At 41.8% G+C, this 18041-nt stretch overlaps 1 protein-coding gene across 1 annotated transcript in view; it reads left to right on the top strand.

The window, feature by feature from the left end:
- OSBP (oxysterol binding protein) overlaps positions 1-15228 on the top strand; it is a 31429-nt gene extending 16201 nt beyond the window's left edge. Inside the window, exons 8-14 of the mRNA XM_019754061.3 lie at positions 1193-1438; positions 1704-1824; positions 9208-9311; positions 10310-10405; positions 11310-11491; positions 12279-12499; positions 12598-15228. Coding sequence (XP_019609620.1) covers positions 1193-1438; positions 1704-1824; positions 9208-9311; positions 10310-10405; positions 11310-11491; positions 12279-12499; positions 12598-12740 — 1113 coding nt within the window. The 3' untranslated portion in view covers positions 12741-15228. The remainder of the gene's footprint in view (positions 1-1192; positions 1439-1703; positions 1825-9207; positions 9312-10309; positions 10406-11309; positions 11492-12278; positions 12500-12597) is intronic.
- Positions 15229-18041: the final 2813 nt, after the last annotated feature.

Raw genomic sequence — 18041 nt, 5'->3', positions numbered from 1 at the left:
GGACAGTAAAAATTAAGGGAGTATGTGACGCAGGGTTTGGTGGGTAGGAAGTTGGACAAAAATGCAGAAAAAGAGATGGGACCATAGGAAAGAAAAGTGTTTTTGTTTGGTTTGTTTAACTGAAATGTTGCTTCAGGCCAGCACCATTCAACAGAAAGGAAATTTTTTTCCCCCTTCCTCTGTTATCTGGACTCAGAACTCAGGCTAGTGAAATCCAGACCTGTTCAGCTGTATTGCAGATTAAAGCTTTAATGGGTTAGCCTGGAAACCTAACCTTTTTTATAACATTTTATAAAATATTAATGTCATCTTAAATTCTAAATAGTCAATTGAGAGGGTAACTCTTTTTAAGGGGCAGGGGGCAGAGGGTGGGGAGACAATGTCTCTTTTGTTCACTTCTCTATACCCGGTGAGTAGCTAGGGTCTGGTACACATGAGGGCTTAGTAAATATTTGTGGAATGAATTAGTGAGTGAATGAATGAATGAACATCTTCTCCCCAACAGAAGCTCACAAATACCCAGTGGTTGAGCGCCGTAAGCTGGCCCTGAACCTTGAAAGGTAGAAGCACTCACAGCCCGTCTCAGTCCTCATCATGAGCCCTCCAGGTCCAAAACCCAACCGTCCAGCCTCAGAGCTAAGAACTCAGAAACCTGGCTGGCTGGAGAAGTGAACTGACACTTAGCAGTCGTCTAGTCCAGGCGTGGGAGCTGACTTTTGTAATGTTTTCGTTTCACTGGCCAGGACATGCCTGTACTCAAACGTTACTGCCCTTCCTTTCCTCCCTCAAGAATTGTAAATATTTAACTTCCTCTCTGGGTGTACTTGTGCTAAAATATATTCCCTCTCTTATTCATTTGTTCAGTACCTATTTGCTACGGTGTCCTATGCGAGGCATTGATGACTTTTGCCTGTGCGGTGATGAACAGAAGAGGCATGTTCCCATCTCAAAGAGCTTATAGTTAATGAAGTACATGAACATGGCAGTGTAGACCACTCACTGACATGAGCAGTTGACCTGCGAGAACGGATTGCTTGCAGATCTTCCAGCTGCTCCACTGAGCAGAGGCCTCTTCTCTTCCCAGTGATTTGCTTTCATCTCCACACCTCAATATGTTTCTCCACCTGCAAAAATTAAGCTGTCTCTTGTAGCTGTGTGGGCAAAGTTTTTATATCTGTTCTTTTCCTGACAGGTGAACTTTAATGAGCCCTTATCCATGCTTCAGCGCCTCACTGAAGATCTGGAATACCATGAGCTGTTAGACCGAGCTGCAAAATGTGAGAACTCTCTAGAACAGCTCTGTTATGTTGCAGCTTTCACCGTGTCCTCCTACTCCACCACTGTCTTCCGTACCAGCAAGCCCTTCAACCCACTCCTTGGGGAGACCTTCGAGCTGGACCGATTAGAGGAGAATGGGTACCGATCCATCTGCGAACAGGTAACGGCACCTGGGACTGTGACACGTGTCCTTTTTGGTGAGAGGCGTGAGTTTTTGGTTGCTCCCCCAGGTGTTATGTTTCCAGTCCCTGTGGCCCCGACTGCCTTTTCGTCCCGGGCTTCCGCACTGGCGGCCCTGCCAGTCACCTACTGTGGTGGGCGTGGAGATGTCAAGTGTGATTTTGGGTGCTTATCACCAATTAATGAGCAGTATCTTTTCCTTCTCCTTTTCTTCCTTGTTAATTTGAACCCCTGATTTCTTCAAGGTGAGTCATCATCCCCCTGCTGCTGCGCACCACGCCGAGTCCAAAAATGGCTGGACGTTGCGTCAGGAAATCAAAATCACCAGCAAGTTTCGAGGCAAATACCTCTCCATTATGCCGCTCGGTAAGGCCGCTGTCTTTGTGAGAGTTAGTGCTGCAGGAAGGAGCGCTTTTCAGCACGGTAGGGGGGCCACTGGCTCTGGGGTCAGGAGGCCGGAAGTCTGACTGGGGCAGCCTTCTAGCTGACTTTGTGCCAGTCATTTAAGTTCTCAGTATCAGAGTGAGGCGGCATGGGACTCTTGAAGGACCCATCCAGTCATCAGTATTTTGTTTCTTTAGCTATATGTAATGCATCTTTAAGTAGTAGTTTAAAATATAAATTCTAACTTGCAAAAAAACAAAATTCTATCTCTTAACTGATGTTATTTCTCCCATTACCCTAGAAATCAGGTTCTCTCTATAAATCAAAACTCTGGTGATTACAAGGTTAGGTTTCACAGCTACCCTTCCCCCTTCCCCTCTCCTTTCTCTCTCTTCCTCTGCCGGATGCATCAGGTATCATTTATGTAATGGCTGAACTCCAGGTAAGGTGAAACTTTATTTTTAAAGATCTTATGGGATTGCAAGTTAATTTTGCAGCAACATCAAAAAGATCGATCCTGATATGCAATGTTAGAGAGTCTGTAACTTTAAGGGAAATGAGATTATTCAAAAAGTGTAGCAGAGATTCTTGATACTCTGTTGAACTAGAGCAGCCGCATTTGGCCATGTGTGTACTGAAGAGTGAATGCTGGTCTACAGAAAAAGAAACACAAAGCAGATAGAGAGAAACCAAGTAGCTCCCTAGAGACAACTGACAGTAACTGTCTGAACTCCGATGGCTTTCTGTTTCCTGGTTCTGGTCTTTCATGAGGCATAGCCGTGCTTGATTGTTGCAGTATAGTCGTCGTCTTTAATAAATTTTTCTTTCTCTCGGAAACACAAAATGAAGCAGGTACAGTGCAAACTAGAAATTAGCCAGAAAAAAATCCAGGAATGTTTGCTGTTACAAAAGGAGAAAAGAAACTAGAGTGTTAACTTCCAGTTCATGGTTAATATGCAGAAGGCCCTTAGTTGAAAAGGAGACTAAGTGATTTTTGGTCTTGATCTTGACTGAGGAACTAAAAAGTTTCTAATTCCTTAACTATCTTTGAAGCTAATAATTTCATAAGTACAGAGGGTGCCAAAAAAATGTATATACATTTTAAGAAAGGAAAAAACTATTAAAACTGTAATACTGGATATACACTGATAACAAAAGATGAATACAAGTCATGTGTATACATTTTTTTTGGCACCCCTGATATTAGGTTAAGAGCAGTCAATGCCTGGGATGTTGACACCTAATTTGCTTAACTAGGGTGTCAGTGGTCATATTGCAGTATGATTTCCACCCGTGGAGAAGAGTTTCAGAGGCTGTTTGAGGATCTCTAAAGAGAGGGATTATATTTAATTGTAAGGAGGGTTGTATATACATTTTAAAAACAGCAATAAACCTAATTTACCAGTGATGTGCTGTACATTTCTCTGTCATTTGACTAATCTACAACTCTTTGAGGGGTAAATAACTGGATGAACATAGTCATAGTGGTGATCTAATTTTACAGAGTTAAAAGAGTCTGGTAGGATTTCATTCCTATGGTTATTTAAAGGTTCGGGTCACTGGGATGTGTTGTCTGAAGTCCCTTCATCTGTTAGACGCTGAGTACCTGCCTCGTACCAGGCAAGGCTCTGGCTGCCTGGAAAATACAAGTGAACAAAACAAAGATATCAGCCTTATAGGGAGATTGAACAAAGAATTGACATAGTGACAGGACACTGAACACAGAAGGATAAAGAATGGGATTTCCAGACTTTAGCCCTGGGGATGGCTGTATGGCATTTTTTTGGGTCAGTGACTTGGAACAAGAATCATGTAGTGAAATTTTTACATTTGCAGTGGCACTCATCTCTGAGAGGGTAAGTTGTTAAACCAGTTGATGTTGCTGAAGAAAGATACAGGAACAAGGTTGCGAGTGATAGGCAGATAGATGGTTTTTTGAGGTGGTGGCAGGGGATCTGAGTCTCCCTGTAAAATAGACTGAACAGGTTAGAAATCTTGCAATCTGGAAAGAAGAATGCTTTTAGAAAATATGATTGAAGTTTGCAAAATAACGAAAACTATGCTAGAGGATAAAATGAATTTTCTCATCACGTTCCAGGGTATTGGAACTAGGTGATAGCCTTGAGGTTTAAAGAGATATATTCAAATAAAAAATTATTTTATAGTTTTGGAATTCTCTGGCCCAAGAAGAATCACAATTTGAGAATATGAATAAAACAACCATCCAGCCTGTCCATCTCTGTGTCAGTGACACTACTGGGCGCCAAGGACCTTGAATTTGCCCCTGAGTGGTACTTTAGTCGAGAAATTCCCCTCATATACTTTATTGATTATTCCAATTTCTAAGTTTGTTTGATTGGAGTCTTTAATCCATTTGTATTTATTATTATTGATAAGGAAGGATTTACATCTGCTTTTTTTTTTTTTAATTTATTGGGGTGACAATTCTTAGTGAAATTACATAGATTTCAGGTGTACAATTCTGTATTACATCATCTGTAAATCCCATTGTGTGGTCACCCCCAGAGTCAGTTCTCCTTCCCTCACCATATATTTGATCCCCCTTACCCTCATCTCCCACCCCCCACCCTACATCTGCCATTTTGGTTTCTGTACATCTTTTGTCTTTTTTGTCCCTCTCTTCCTCCATTAGTGCCTTCTTTTGTGTTAAGTAGATGTTTTTCTACTTTATCATTTTAGTTCTCTTGTTATTTCTTTTACTATATTTTTTTTTTTTTTTTTTTTTTTCAGTTTCGTTCATTGATTTATTTCAAGTGCCTAGAATGATACCTGGCACATAATAGGAACTCAACAAATATTTATTGAGGAGATAAAGAACAGAAATGAATGCAATGGGAAAAAAAAAGAAAAATATTAAAAGGATTTTTAAAAACCTTTCTTTTACTATATTTTTAAAGGTATTTTTATAGTGGTTATCATGGGTGTTACAATTAACTTCTAATCTAGTGCAGATTAATACCAACTTTTTTCAATAGTATACAAAAATGTTGCCATTTATATGGATCCATTCCTCTTTCCCTCCTTTGTGCTTTTATTTTCATACAAATTATATTGTTTTATATTATAATTCCATCAGCATAGTTTTATAACTGTTGCTGTATGCAGTTGTCTTTTAACTCATATAGGAGAAAAAAAGAGTTGCAAGCAAAGAATGCATTTATAGTGTCTTTTATATAGTTTAATTGTAGTTTACTAGTCTCTTTATTTCTTCGTGTAGATTTAAGTTACTGTATAGTGTTTCTTCATTTCAGCCTGAAGAACTTTAGTATTTCTTAAAGGGCAAATCTGCTAACTGCATTCTTTCAGTTTTTGTTTATCTGGGAATGTATTGAGTTCTCCTTTGTTTATGAAGAATAGTTTTGCTGGGTATAGAATTCTTCATTTGACAATCTTTTTCTTTCAACATTTTGAATGTGTCCTCCCACTGCCTTCTGGCCTCCATGGTTTCTGATAATCTTATTGAGGATCGCTTTTCTCTTAGTGCTTTCAGGATTTTCTCTTTGTCTTTTAATAGATTGATTATGATGGATTTTGGTGTGGTGCTCTGAGTTTATCCTCCATGGAGTCCATTGAGCTTCTTGGATGTATAGACTAATATATTCATCAAATTTAGGGACTTTCTGGCCAATATTTCTTCAACTTCAACTACTCCCACCATTATTACCACCTTATGCAGCTACTGTGTTAAACACTTGCTGTGTTAAACACTTGCTGTGTAAACACTGATGGTTTTGATAATAGCCCCGGGGGAAAGGCTGTTTGCCATGACCAGGTGCTGAGTCAGGACAAATAAAGATAAGCCCTGTGAGTGGGAGTTTACAAGGAACCACCCCATAGGTCACATAATGACAATTCTTTGAGGATGGAGCTTTTGGGGAGCTTTATACTTGCTGGTGAAGTGTGAAGCTCCCTAAAAATGTTTGCGAGGCTGCTTGCTGATTTTCAAGGCTACGGCCAAGTGCAGGAAAAGAGGATGGGAATAGAACAAGTTGAAATGCCTGCCACAAAGTTCATTTTTCTTACTGAGATTCAGCTATTATTTATTTATTTTTTAATAAATGCCTCTGGGATTCTTGTAAGCCTTTGGTTAATGTCCAGAGTTCTGAAAAAGTTGATTCTGATCATTTTTGTTAGTGTTGTTGATTTTATTGAGGGGCAGATATATGGAAGTCTTACTCCACCATTCTGGAAGTGTCTGTCTTCCTTCCCCTTCATACATTTTAAATGGCTCTATTTTTAGATCTTTAACATAATGTCAAGTTTTCAAGACAGAAATAGTATATAAAAGAAGGCAGTCATAAGGCTTTCTTTGTTTTTCCACTATCCCTGTGAGCTGGAAGGGACCCTCCAGAACAACAGGTACATCATCATGGTGAGATACAAGGGTTACGGTATTGGCTATACAGATGTTCTGATCTTATTTTGAACTTCACCTCTGGTACTCTGTAGCTGTGTGACCTTGGGCAAATTACTTAACCTCTCTGAGCTCAGAGTATGCAGTGGTAAAACAGGCATCAACAGATAAATTTGATTGTCACTATATGCCAGAAAATATTCTGGGTGCCCTGCGTACATCCGTGAACAGAAGCCACTTTGCTCTCATTTAGTTTGCATTCTTTTCTTAAGTAGACAACAAAGTAAATATATAAATAATTTAATTTTACATAGTGGTAAGTCTATGAAGAAAATAGAGTAAGTGGAGATAGGGGTTAATGGAGAAACCAAGTATGTGTGTGGTTCCTTGGGTGGGGTAGTCAAGGAAGTCCTCTCTGAAAAGTTTACATTTGAGCAGAGACCTAAATAACAAAAAGAAACCAACCAAAAGATATGTTGAGGGAGAGAGTTACCCAGGCAGAGAACCCTGAAGGGAAAGCCCTGAGGGTGGAGCAAGCCTAGCATGTTTGAGAAACAGTAAGGCCACAGCAGCTGTCTCAGTGAGCCAGGAGGGCCGTGGTGGATGAGTTCAGAGGGTGTGTATTCTAACTACAGCGGGAAGTAATCGAGAGATTTTATGCAGTGCGCTGAGTTGATACGACACATTTTAAAAAGATCATTTTGACTAGAGACTTTAAGGGAGCAAAAGTGGAAGCTGGGAGACCAAAAAGGAAGTTGTTACAGAGGTTCAGGCAAGAGATGGTGGTGCTGTAGACAACAGTGCTGGAAGAGGTATTGAGCCAGCGATACATGATATATTTTGAAGGTGGTTGTGAAGGTTCAGTGAGATCATGTGTGAGGAGGACATAGCACAGTGTCGTGCACAGCACTACTCTCAGCCCCAGAGATGCTATTATTATTGTTAACGTCACTGCTGTCGACATCGTCACTGCTGCTGCAGCTGCCAGGGCCTTTAATCTTTGGTGCAAGAAAGACAACCTAAGCCACACTGTTCTTTTCACTAGTGGGAACAGAGGGAGCTTAGAGTTATAACATGACTGGAATTGACTGTTTTATATAGAGTATATATACGATCATATATCACCTCTGTTCAAACCACTGATTCTGGTTTGGTGTTCATTTGAACATGTTCACAGGAACATGGGAAGACTGTATCTCCTGAGTCCCTATTATTTTTCAAGCATTTTACTGGGTAAACAAACAGACATTTAAGGCACAACAAGACATGGTTACCCCAAGTTTACAGATGGATAAAGAAATACAAATAAATAAATTCAGGGGATTCCACAAATCCTTTGTGTTCGATAATTTCCTATAATGACTCCCAGGACTCAGGAAAATGCTATACTTGCTGTTCCAGTTTTATTATAAACGGTACAAATCAGGACCAGCCAAAGGAAGAGAAACATAGGCTGAGGCCTGGGAGGGTCCTGAACATAGAACTTTGATGCCCTCTCCCCATGGAATCGGGGCATATCACCCTCCTGGCACACTGATGTGTTCACCAACCAGGAAGTGCCACCAAGCTTCGTTGTCCAGAGATTTTATTGGGGTTTCATTATATGGGCACGAATGATTGAATCGTTGGCTACAGGATTGAACTCACTATCCAGGCCACCTTCCCTGCCTGGAGGGAAAGGAATATCATTCCGAGGAGGTCCGGAGGTCCAGCCCCTATCAGGTGACTAATTACATGGCTGGTCTTTCTGCTGATGCTCATCCTGACCCATCTTGTCCGCATACCTATCTAGGGGCCCACAAGGAAGATTCACTGGCATAAACTCTCAGGGCCTCTGTGAGTATCAAAGATATTACTGTCGCTTGGGAAATTCCAAGAATTTAGAGGTTTCCTCCCAGGAACTGTGGACAAAGAGCAGACAAATTCTTTGTTAAGCAACACAGAGTCACACATCTGATGAGTAGTGGAGGCAAGATTGAATCCAGTCCTGTGTGATTGCAAAGCCCCTTCTCTGTCTACTACTGTTTTATTGTTAAGGTCCTTAGATAAGTGGCCTTAAGGTCAGACAGCTAGTTACTAAACACAGGGCGTGGTCCCCAGTACCACGGAGTGCTCCTTCCCACAGTGCAGTTCTATTTTTTCATACTGGGTCAGGTTTGACCTGTTTCTATAAATTTTGCAGCTGGTATGGCAGGCATAGTTGGCGAAAATATTGAAAATCTTGCTTTCATTTTTTATTTCTACAATTGCACAACATTGCCTCCTAGCTAAGCTGTATCATTTGTCAGTGTTTGCCATCATTTAGTTATGTTTTATTCATAAGTTTAAAAATCAAATTCAGTCTGTACTTCCAACATTTAAGAAGGTTATAAATCCTTTTTGACTTATTGTTTTCCTTTTAAAAGTAAGGGGGGCCGGCCCGGTGGCTCAGGCGGTTAGAGCTCCGTGCTCCTAACTCCGAAGGCTGCTGGTTCGATTCCCACATGGGCCAGTGGGCTCTCAACCACAAGGTTGCCAGTTCAATTCCTCGAGTCCCGCAAGGGATGGTGGGCTCTGCCCCCTGCAACTAAGATTGAACACGGCACCTTGAGCTGAGCTGCCGCTGAGCTCCCGGATGGCTCAGTTGGTTGGAGCCTGTCCTCTCAACCACAAGGTTGCCGGTTCGACTCCCGCAAGGGATGGTGGGCTGCACCCCCTGCAACTAGCAACGGCAACTGGACCTGGAGCTGAGCTGCGCCCTCCACAACTAAGACTGAAAGAACAACAACTTGAAGCTGAACAGAACCCCCCACAACTAAGACTGAAAGGACAACAATTTGACCATTGTTCCCCAATAAAGTCCTGTTCCCCTTCCCCCAATAAAATCTTTAAAAAAAAAAAAAAAAGTAAGAAATATCGAAAGAAGAAAATCAACCCACAATTTCCAGCTAACATGGTCCTGTTTTTTTTTTAATATTTGGCTTAATGTGTGTGCCTCTCGCTGCTTCCAGGTAGCATCCACTGTATTTTCCACGCGACCGGGCACCACTACACTTGGAAGAAAGTCACCACAACCGTGCACAACATTATCGTGGGCAAGCTGTGGATAGACCAGGTGAGCAGGGGTGCCCAAGGGGCTTCTCAAGTTCGGAATACCTTCTTAGGTACATCTTTGCAGTACTTAGGACATGGGAACTGGCCCCAGACCATGGTTACTAGCTTATCAGTTTCTCCTAAGGAATTTCTCTCAGGCAGTACCCCTACCCCAATCTCCTTGAGTGTCTATGGCACAGATTATTATAAACGACTAAGGTATAACATTCATTCAGGGACACGAGGACTGTGTTGGACACTATAAAGGATACAAGGAAATAATAAACATGGCTCCTACTCGTCATCCTTTCGTTGTTCATTAGACATTTACTGCCAGGCAGACATTTACTATTACACGTTTACTGCCAGGTCCTAGGGATACAAAGTCAGATGGGACATTGTCCTTCAAAGAGAGGTTGTATCATTGGAGACATGTGACCTATACGTGTAAGTTGAAAAGTATTTAACAAAATACAGTAGTACAAGAGATGTACTAAGATAATATCTATTTAATTATCAATATGCTCTCATGACAGTGAGTGCAGAGGAGAGGGAATGTCTGAGCAGTCAGGGAAAGCTTCCTGGGAGGTGTGGGAACTAAGCTGTCTCTTCAAGAGCGGTTTGCGTTCAGAAGAGAGAGAGAAAATGAAATGAATAAAGTGCAGAAAGGCCTGCCATTTGCAGCCTTGAAATAATGAGTAGAGTACTTTGATTTAAGCAGAGAGTTCCTGAAGGGTACTAGTGGAGGACTGTTTTACAAAAGTAAATTATTATGTAAATATCACTGTGTATGCTGACACACAATTCAAAAAAAAGTCATTGGTCTTCATCCCAACCTGGGAAACCAAGATTACAAAGGGATTCCACAGTCTCTCAAGTTTGGCAAAGACCTGAATATTAAGCAAGGGAGTGCTAGAATGTAAGACTGAAAAGTAAAGAATCACGAGGCATGGATGGGGTTGGCAGATATTCTGGTCATTCAGTCTTAATAAAACTAATCCATGATTCTTTTCATTTTAGTCTGGTGAAATTGATATTGTGAATCACAAGACAGGAGACAAGTGCAATCTTAAATTTGTTCCTTATAGTTACTTCTCTCGGGATGTAGCAAGAAAGGTAAGAGAAGCTGGAATTTAAATATTTTCATTTAGTGTGTATCCCTTCAAAAGGAGTGTCTTTGGGGCAGGGATGGATGGATGGATAATCTAAATATATATACAGAGGGCGCCAAGAAAATGTATACACATTTTAAGAGAGGAAAAACTGTATTATAATTGTAATGTAGTGAATGACGCTGGCATTCGATTAATGCCATCTTTTGAGCGAACATACTACACATGGCTACCATAATTCAATTCAAGTTCGAAAAGTAATACATAGATAGATAACATGTCTTAAAATGTGTACATTTTTGGCACCTCCCCCCCCCCATATCTATACGATGATTTCAAAAAAAGGAGCGGGAAGGGAGAAAGTCAGCAAGAAAGGAGACTGTGTTGTATTACTAAATCATATCCTTCTCTTTTCTGGGAAAGAAGTTAGAAAATAAGTCAAGAGCAATGAGACTGAAAATGGAAGCAAGAAGGACTAAAGGGATGACAGGAAGAGGCGTGGTCACTCTGACCTGTGAATGAGTCTGAGAGCTGTGTGTTGCTCCACAGTGGGATTGACTGTGCCATGAGTTTCGTCTGTGGGAGAGTGAAGAATAGTTGGGGATTTAAATCTGTTTGTGCCTCTTTCTGATTTCTGGAGAAAAGAAAATACTGTAATTCTCAGTACCAGTCAGATCCTTACTCTACATATCATTGCAACAAAAACTCCTATACAACAAAATGATAATGAACCCCCCAACTCATGGTTCAGTTATTTTAAGCATCTCAAGAAAATTTAAATAATTTGGATGACTCCATGGTGTTTGTCATAACAGGATTTAACCAGTATTGGTTTCCAGAAGAGTCAGGTGAGCTAGCCCACAGGGACTCTGATCTGCAGTCCAAAGCCATGTTCTTCATCCTTACAGGTGACAGGGGAAGTGACAGATCTATCAGGAAAAGTTCACTTTGTCCTGCTGGGGACATGGGATGAGAAAATGGATTGTTTCAAAGTACAGCTGGTCGTTGGGGAGAACGGGGGTGATGCTCGACAGAGAGGCCATGAAGTGGAGGAAAGCAGGGTCATGTTATGGAAAAGGAATCCTTTACCGTGAGTATGAATATGCATGCTGCCCAGATAGTACTCTGGCCTCAACCTCGGATCAATATTGACGGCACTTCTGCTTCCCTTTCCATTTAATTGTGTGAGGGATTGAGCAAGAGAAACCCAGACCTTTGGAGAGATAACCAGGTTGTCACTGTATGATTGAAGTTGTAATGTGCTTTGTCCCAACAAAGTTCAAACTGATCAAACTACATTTGGTGCTTTCTGTCAGGTCCTTTGGATTCAGAAGGATATTTTCCTATAATTTAGAGCAAAATTATTCAGAAGGGTCTAGAGGAGAAAGATGCCACCACCTGTTAACAGTTTGGCCTAAAGGCCCAGCATCAATGTAAAGCTTCCTGAGATAATGTACAGGACTTCGGAAATAAATTAAGATACAGGCCATTTGTCTCCCATCATCATTTAACATGTTCAGTCTATAGTAACAGCCAAGGTTATCCCAGAAAGTGGTTAAAAAGAAAGCGAGGATCCAGGAATAAGGAATTTTCATTTACTAGAATGTTTCATTCTTCCTAATGAGTTTCTCTCTGCTTTCAGCTGAACATAGCACAAGCCCAGAAAACTATGGAATTGAGGATTCTGGGGAGAGGATGAGGAATGGTTCAGTTTGGGTCTTTTAATTAGGGGAAGGGGATGTGGTCCCTGAGCCTTTGCACTTGTAGAACAGCCTGGGTGATGTAATCTGTCGGCAGTGTGCTTATTTGTTGCTCCTTAACTAACTGGGGCCTGGGCTCTGACATTACCCTTTCTCTTTCTCCTCTTTTACTTTTAGGAAGAATGCAGAAAACATGTACTACTTCTCAGAGCTTGCTCTCAATCTCAATGCCTGGGAAGCTGGCACTGCCCCCACAGACAGCCGGTTACGGCCCGACCAGAGACTGATGGAAAATGGGCGCTGGGATGAAGCAAATGCTGAGAAGCAACGCCTAGAGGAGAAACAGAGGCTTTCCAGAAAGAAGAGAGAAGCAGAAGCTATGAAAGCCACAGAGGATGGTAAGGCAGCTGCCCTCTAGTCGATTGCTTGATGTGTAGGGAATACTGCTGTGCTTTGGGCTCTGAGTCTGTTTTTCTCTATGCTCTTTCCCGTTTAGGCACTCCCTATGATCCTTATAAGGCACTGTGGTTTGAGCGGAAGAAGGACCCTGTTACCAAGGAGTTAACCCATATTTATAGGGGAGGATACTGGGAGTGTAAAGAAAAACAGGACTGGACCTCATGCCCGGACATTTTCTGAGCTGGCAATAATGAAAAGGAGGAGCCAAAGGCGAAGAGGACAGAGGATGCGCGGGAAAGCTGGCACTTGGGACTCCCTTACTGAGTGCTTTCCTCAAATTTGTCTGTCTTAACCAATCATTTTTTCCAAATCAATCACCAGAAGCAGACACCAGTGGTGGTGATTGGCTGGTTGCCTTAGCTGATTGAAACTGAAATCGACATACTAGATACCTATGTTTGTACGGGAAAGGTTTAGTGGCTGCAAGTTAGTGTTACTCCACTTCTGCAAAGTCAAGCATTCTTGGCTCTTCCTTCTCCCTCTGCCCCCATTTAAGATGATGTCATTCACCTTCCCCTTTTAGTGTCCTGCTCAGCCAAGAGCTACGCAAGATTATGAATCGGGCATTTTGGTGCCGTTGACAGCAAGAGCTGATTTTAGAAGTTCCTTTGAAAAGAAGCGTGTAAGACTTACCAACAGGCATCGTGAAAGACTGGTGGAGCTTAGGCCTGAAATATGAACTATGTTTACCAGTGGGGTCGGTTTCATGGGGAGTCCATACATAGACAGCTGCGTGTTGGACCACTCACCAGGGGGATTGTTCTGTACAGTTGGAATATTGTTACATTCTTGGAAGTTTTTATCTTCACTACGTAAAACACCCTTCTGCTGTTCTCTGTCTTCTTTGACAGCAACCAGAGGCCACTTGGGTGGTTGGTAGGAGGGTTGCGGCATCCTCACAAAGGGGTTTTACGGACTTGCTCAGGCAAAGAACTTCTGAGAACACAAGGCAGGATGGAAGAAGACTGCTGGCCACTTTGCTTTCCCTCTTTCCCCCTCATCTCCTCGTCCCCATCCTTCATTGCCTTTCTTGCTTCTCTTCTCTTTTGGCGCAATACCAGTTGGGGTCTGTGCCCCAGTGGGGAGCAAAGCATTACCTGTCCCGTTCTGATTGACGTCAGAATTTGAGAGAAGGACTTCATCTGGAATATAAGTTGTCACCATCTCTCAAGCCCCAAGGACTGGAGCCACCTATGGAATAATGTGTTAAATATCTGTATATTATATATATGTAGAGAAAAATCTAATTTTTTTGTTTGATTTTCCTTCTTCCCATTAAGAATCTTGTTTTTTGATATCACTTGTCTCCCCGGGACTCTCTTGGATACGTACGTTCATGTGGATCGCAGCCTCGTCTGCTTTCTGTTCTTTAGGGCCAGACGGGTTCAGACCCTGATGAGGATCGTGTCTGGCAGCTACTGAACGCGGTGTGTATCACGGGCGCCCACTGCTGTCTAATGTCTGCTCTCCTAAGTACCTGACTCTCGGAAATGAAATCCTAACCTCTTTCCTGCCTTGTTTCCTTCTCTTGTTGGAGAGTCTGGGTCGAAAGTCAGGAGGGTAATTTCCAGTTTAACGTGGAAGCAAATGCAGTCCAAATCACAGCACTCAGCTGATTCCCAAAAGAACCTTCTTCCCAGAATATGGGGCTGAAAGCACCGTCACTTGGGGTCAGAGAACTGCTCCTGTTGGGCCCTTGGCTGCCTTCGTCCTTCGTTCTGCTTTTGTTTTAGTTGTCTTGTTCAGAAATCTCACCCCCCTGCAGCCACCCTTGGTTGAGGATCACAGACTGAGGTGCCTTCCTTGTATGCTTTCCATTCGTATTTTTTTGTTTCTGTTCCTTAACTGCTGAGCCTCAGCCAGTGTGGGTCCTAGGGGGCAATGTCATTCCAGAGGAAGCCAGCCCTCCAGGGAAGTTGGATTTATACTGGGTAAACGCGTGCTCCTTAGGCCCTCCCACCCTCCCTCCCATCTCAGCTGTGATGAACTTGAGACGGGCTCTGGAATTTTCTCCTAAGAACCAGATTCTATTCCCAACATAAACAAGGGACTGTGTTGGGCTTCTTTCAAGGAGGCCCATAAAAGCACGACGTGATGAATTGAGGCTTTAGACAGAGTGGGAATCCCCCAACTGAACAACTTCCCTGCTTTGTCTTCCCCTTTCTTACTCCACCGTCTGCACTACATTTCCAGCCTGATCCCCAGTCAGATTCCTACTAATGGAAGAAGCTTCAAGCCCTTCAGGTGAAATAAAGTCAAATCAAAACAAAACAAAACTATATATTTTCAGTTTTTGCCTTACTGTTTTTTTCCAAGAAAACTACTAAATTAAATAATTTTTAAAAAGTCATATTGTTTGTCTGATTCACTCCTACTAAGTAGGAAATGGTGGTGGGAAGAGGTGGAGAACTGGCCCAGTGGGGAGTTCTTGGCAGTCTGGGAGGCTGATCTTTGTGAGACACTGAAGGAAAAACTGGGCACAGATCTCCAGATGTTTCAACTGTTCGACAGCATCTGGAGGGCCCATGTTCAAAAGAGTAGTTTGAACAGCACCTATCGCTTCAATGTAATGTAATCGTCAGTGTCCCACCTTGGTATACGGAAATTGTATCTAGTGTTACTGATACTGGGCCTGTTTCACCTCAAAAAATAAAAATCTTGAATTTAATTCCTCTTGCCCATTTGTAGTCTCCAATTCTTAGCTGCTTTTGAATCCCTACGTGAATACTTCCTATGTTGAGTACTGACTTGAAGACCTTGGAGAGAAGTAAAGATGGTAAAAATGGCTGTTTAGGTCTCTGTAGAGTTCAGCGGAGGGAGGCGGGGGCAGCTAATCAAAGGGGCTTGAGAGGCCGCAGATCAGCGCGAGCACGCCGCCGGGTGGGAGGGCCACGCTCTTCCTGAGCATCTGCTTCTGTCCAGGAGCTGGGGCAGGAGCTCTGGACGTTGTCTGGCTTACACTTAAACAATCTTAGGAGTGTTAAATCGTCACATTGAATATGAAGAAAGGTGCAAACAAGTCACCTAACTTAAATTGACTCAAGGTCACATAGCTGATTGGTTAGTCACCCTGTTGGAATTCAAAGCTGGGTTTGTTTAACCCCGAAGTTTGTGACCTCTCCAACCTTGTGTTCTGGGAGAAACTGGGTTGGAAGGCAGCTGATAGTTAAATTGTTTCCTCCCGGGTTAGTATATCACATCACACAGAAGTGTGCATTTCTCTTTGCAGAGGCTTATGAATTCGGCTAGTATTGTTTTGTGGGTCCACCTGAAGGAAGGAGCATTCTTGAAGTTCAGCCTCCAGGCTCCTTGATTTCTCAAGGTTCTCATGTCCACAGACAGCTCTGTGTTGTCAGGGATTGTGTTTCCAGCCTGTTTCTTGGGCAGGCCACTTGACCTATTCGAGTCATTTGCCTGATCCCCGTTGCTGGGCTTGGTGTTAAGTTTCAGCAATGTTTTTTGTTTTTGTTTTCTGGCAAGCTTGACATTTGTGAGTGCTTATCCTGCAATCTTGAATACCACTGTGGTTTATCATTTCCTCCAACTAGGAGCAGTCAAATGTACCTGAAACATTTTAATAATCCCTCCTTTAGCCCTTTAATGGGCCACTGTGACATGATGGGTCCTGAGGGGTCAACCACATTCATGATAAAAAATTATGAATTATGAATTAGCAAAATTATAAATTACTATACTCATCAGGACCTCTGAAGTCCCACAAAAATGTTAACATTACACCTATACATTACAAAGGTCTGTTCTACTTTCAGCAAGATGAGTGAAAATCAACCTACAGTCTAGTGCTAAAAGGAGACAGAAAAATCTTTGGAATTTATTCACTATAAGGTGTATACCTTGTGAAACTCTTTAAGATTGTGATCAAAATTTAGAGCTCGCTTCTGTAAGTTCATAAAGCTTTTGCACAGGACTCTGCCCTGCCCTGCAAAAAGCATTCCAAGCTTTTCATGGCTTTCTCTTCCAAAACTCATAATCTGTAGTTATATTCTTCTCAGGCTTTCCTCCCTACCAGCTTTTCAGGTAGCATGCTCCTGTTTTAGTTCACATTCATCCCTCAGGGAAAGGAGGCAGGGTGGCCAGATGAGGCATCTTTAAAGGCAAGAACTAAAGAGCTCAGAATCTTCTATATATAGCCTTGCAGAGATCACATCTGAGTTTGACCAGGCGATTTTAGAAGTTCGTAAAGAACTAGTTGGCCCTGACATATGGCTAGACATGTTTTCATTCACTCATTGAACATTTACTCCAGCCTGTTATGTAACATACATATGGATGCAAATGGCAAGAAAGAGCTCAGATAAACAGGCAATTACAATCCGGTTTGATAAGTGGTATGAAAGCCCTATAGAGGGGCAACTAGCCTATAGGAATGGGGAGAAGATTTCTAGAACTTAGGAGAAAGTATCTGAGTTGAGAGTTGCACATTTAATGGGGGTGTTGAAAGGGGCAGTGTCAAAACTGCTTCATGGGCAAAGATGAAAAGTCAAGTCAAGGAATGCATCCTGAGTGTGGGTGCCTGCATGGATGGTGAGAGTTTTGGGTCAAGGAGAGAGCACTAATAAGGTGCTGGAAAGAGGTAAAGCCCAGGTTAGGGAAGTCTTTATATATACAAAGAGGCCTTGATTTTTGTTTTCAGCTAAGGAGCCAGTGAAGGATTTTAAGTAGGATGATGGGTTCCAGTGTGGAATATGATTCATACATAGGAAGCTCAATTAAGGGGTTAGAAACGATTTGAGAATGAAGAGAAGTGGAGGGATTCCAGAAATAATGAACTGGAATGACCAGCACTTAGGTACAATTATGGGTGAAGAACAGAGGGACGGAGGAAGGAAGTAGTATTTTTCTGGCTTGGGAAACTTAGATGGAAGGTGATAGTAAGATAAACAAATTTAGAGAGAAAGATTCCTATTTGGACATTCTGAGTTAGAGGTGCCTATGGACAGATTGAGTAAGCAATTTGAAACGTGTGTCTATATGTATAACTACACTTTTTGTGAGAACTGAGAAATGGGATGCTGAGAGAGGTTGCACGTTAAAATCACTTGATCAGCTTAATATATATATAAATATATAAATATATATATATATATATATATATATATATATATATATATATATATATATATATATATAATCCTGACCCCATCTGCAGAGGATTCTGATTCAATCAAGGCTAGGACTACTGCAATTTTATACATACATATATATATATATATATATATATATATATATATATATATATATATAAAATACACACACAAAGAATGCAAAATTATGAAATGGGAGGAGGTAGGAGACAATCAGGATATTAGGGGATATTATTAAACCAGAGCTTGCTTCTCAGAGTTTGAGAGAGGCCTGAGCTAATTCCACTTTTTAACAATGTCTACGTATTTCAAAATGCCAAGATGGAATTACAAAAATTGAGGTATATTTAAAATATTTACGTTTAGCAAATCAATA

Source organism: Rhinolophus sinicus, chromosome 14 (assembly GCF_057876585.1).
Source record: "Rhinolophus sinicus isolate RSI-liver-muscle chromosome 14, RSI-T2T, whole genome shotgun sequence".
Classification (NCBI taxonomy): Eukaryota; Metazoa; Chordata; class Mammalia; order Chiroptera; family Rhinolophidae; genus Rhinolophus; species Rhinolophus sinicus.
This window is presented reverse-complemented; position numbering and strand designations above follow the sequence as displayed.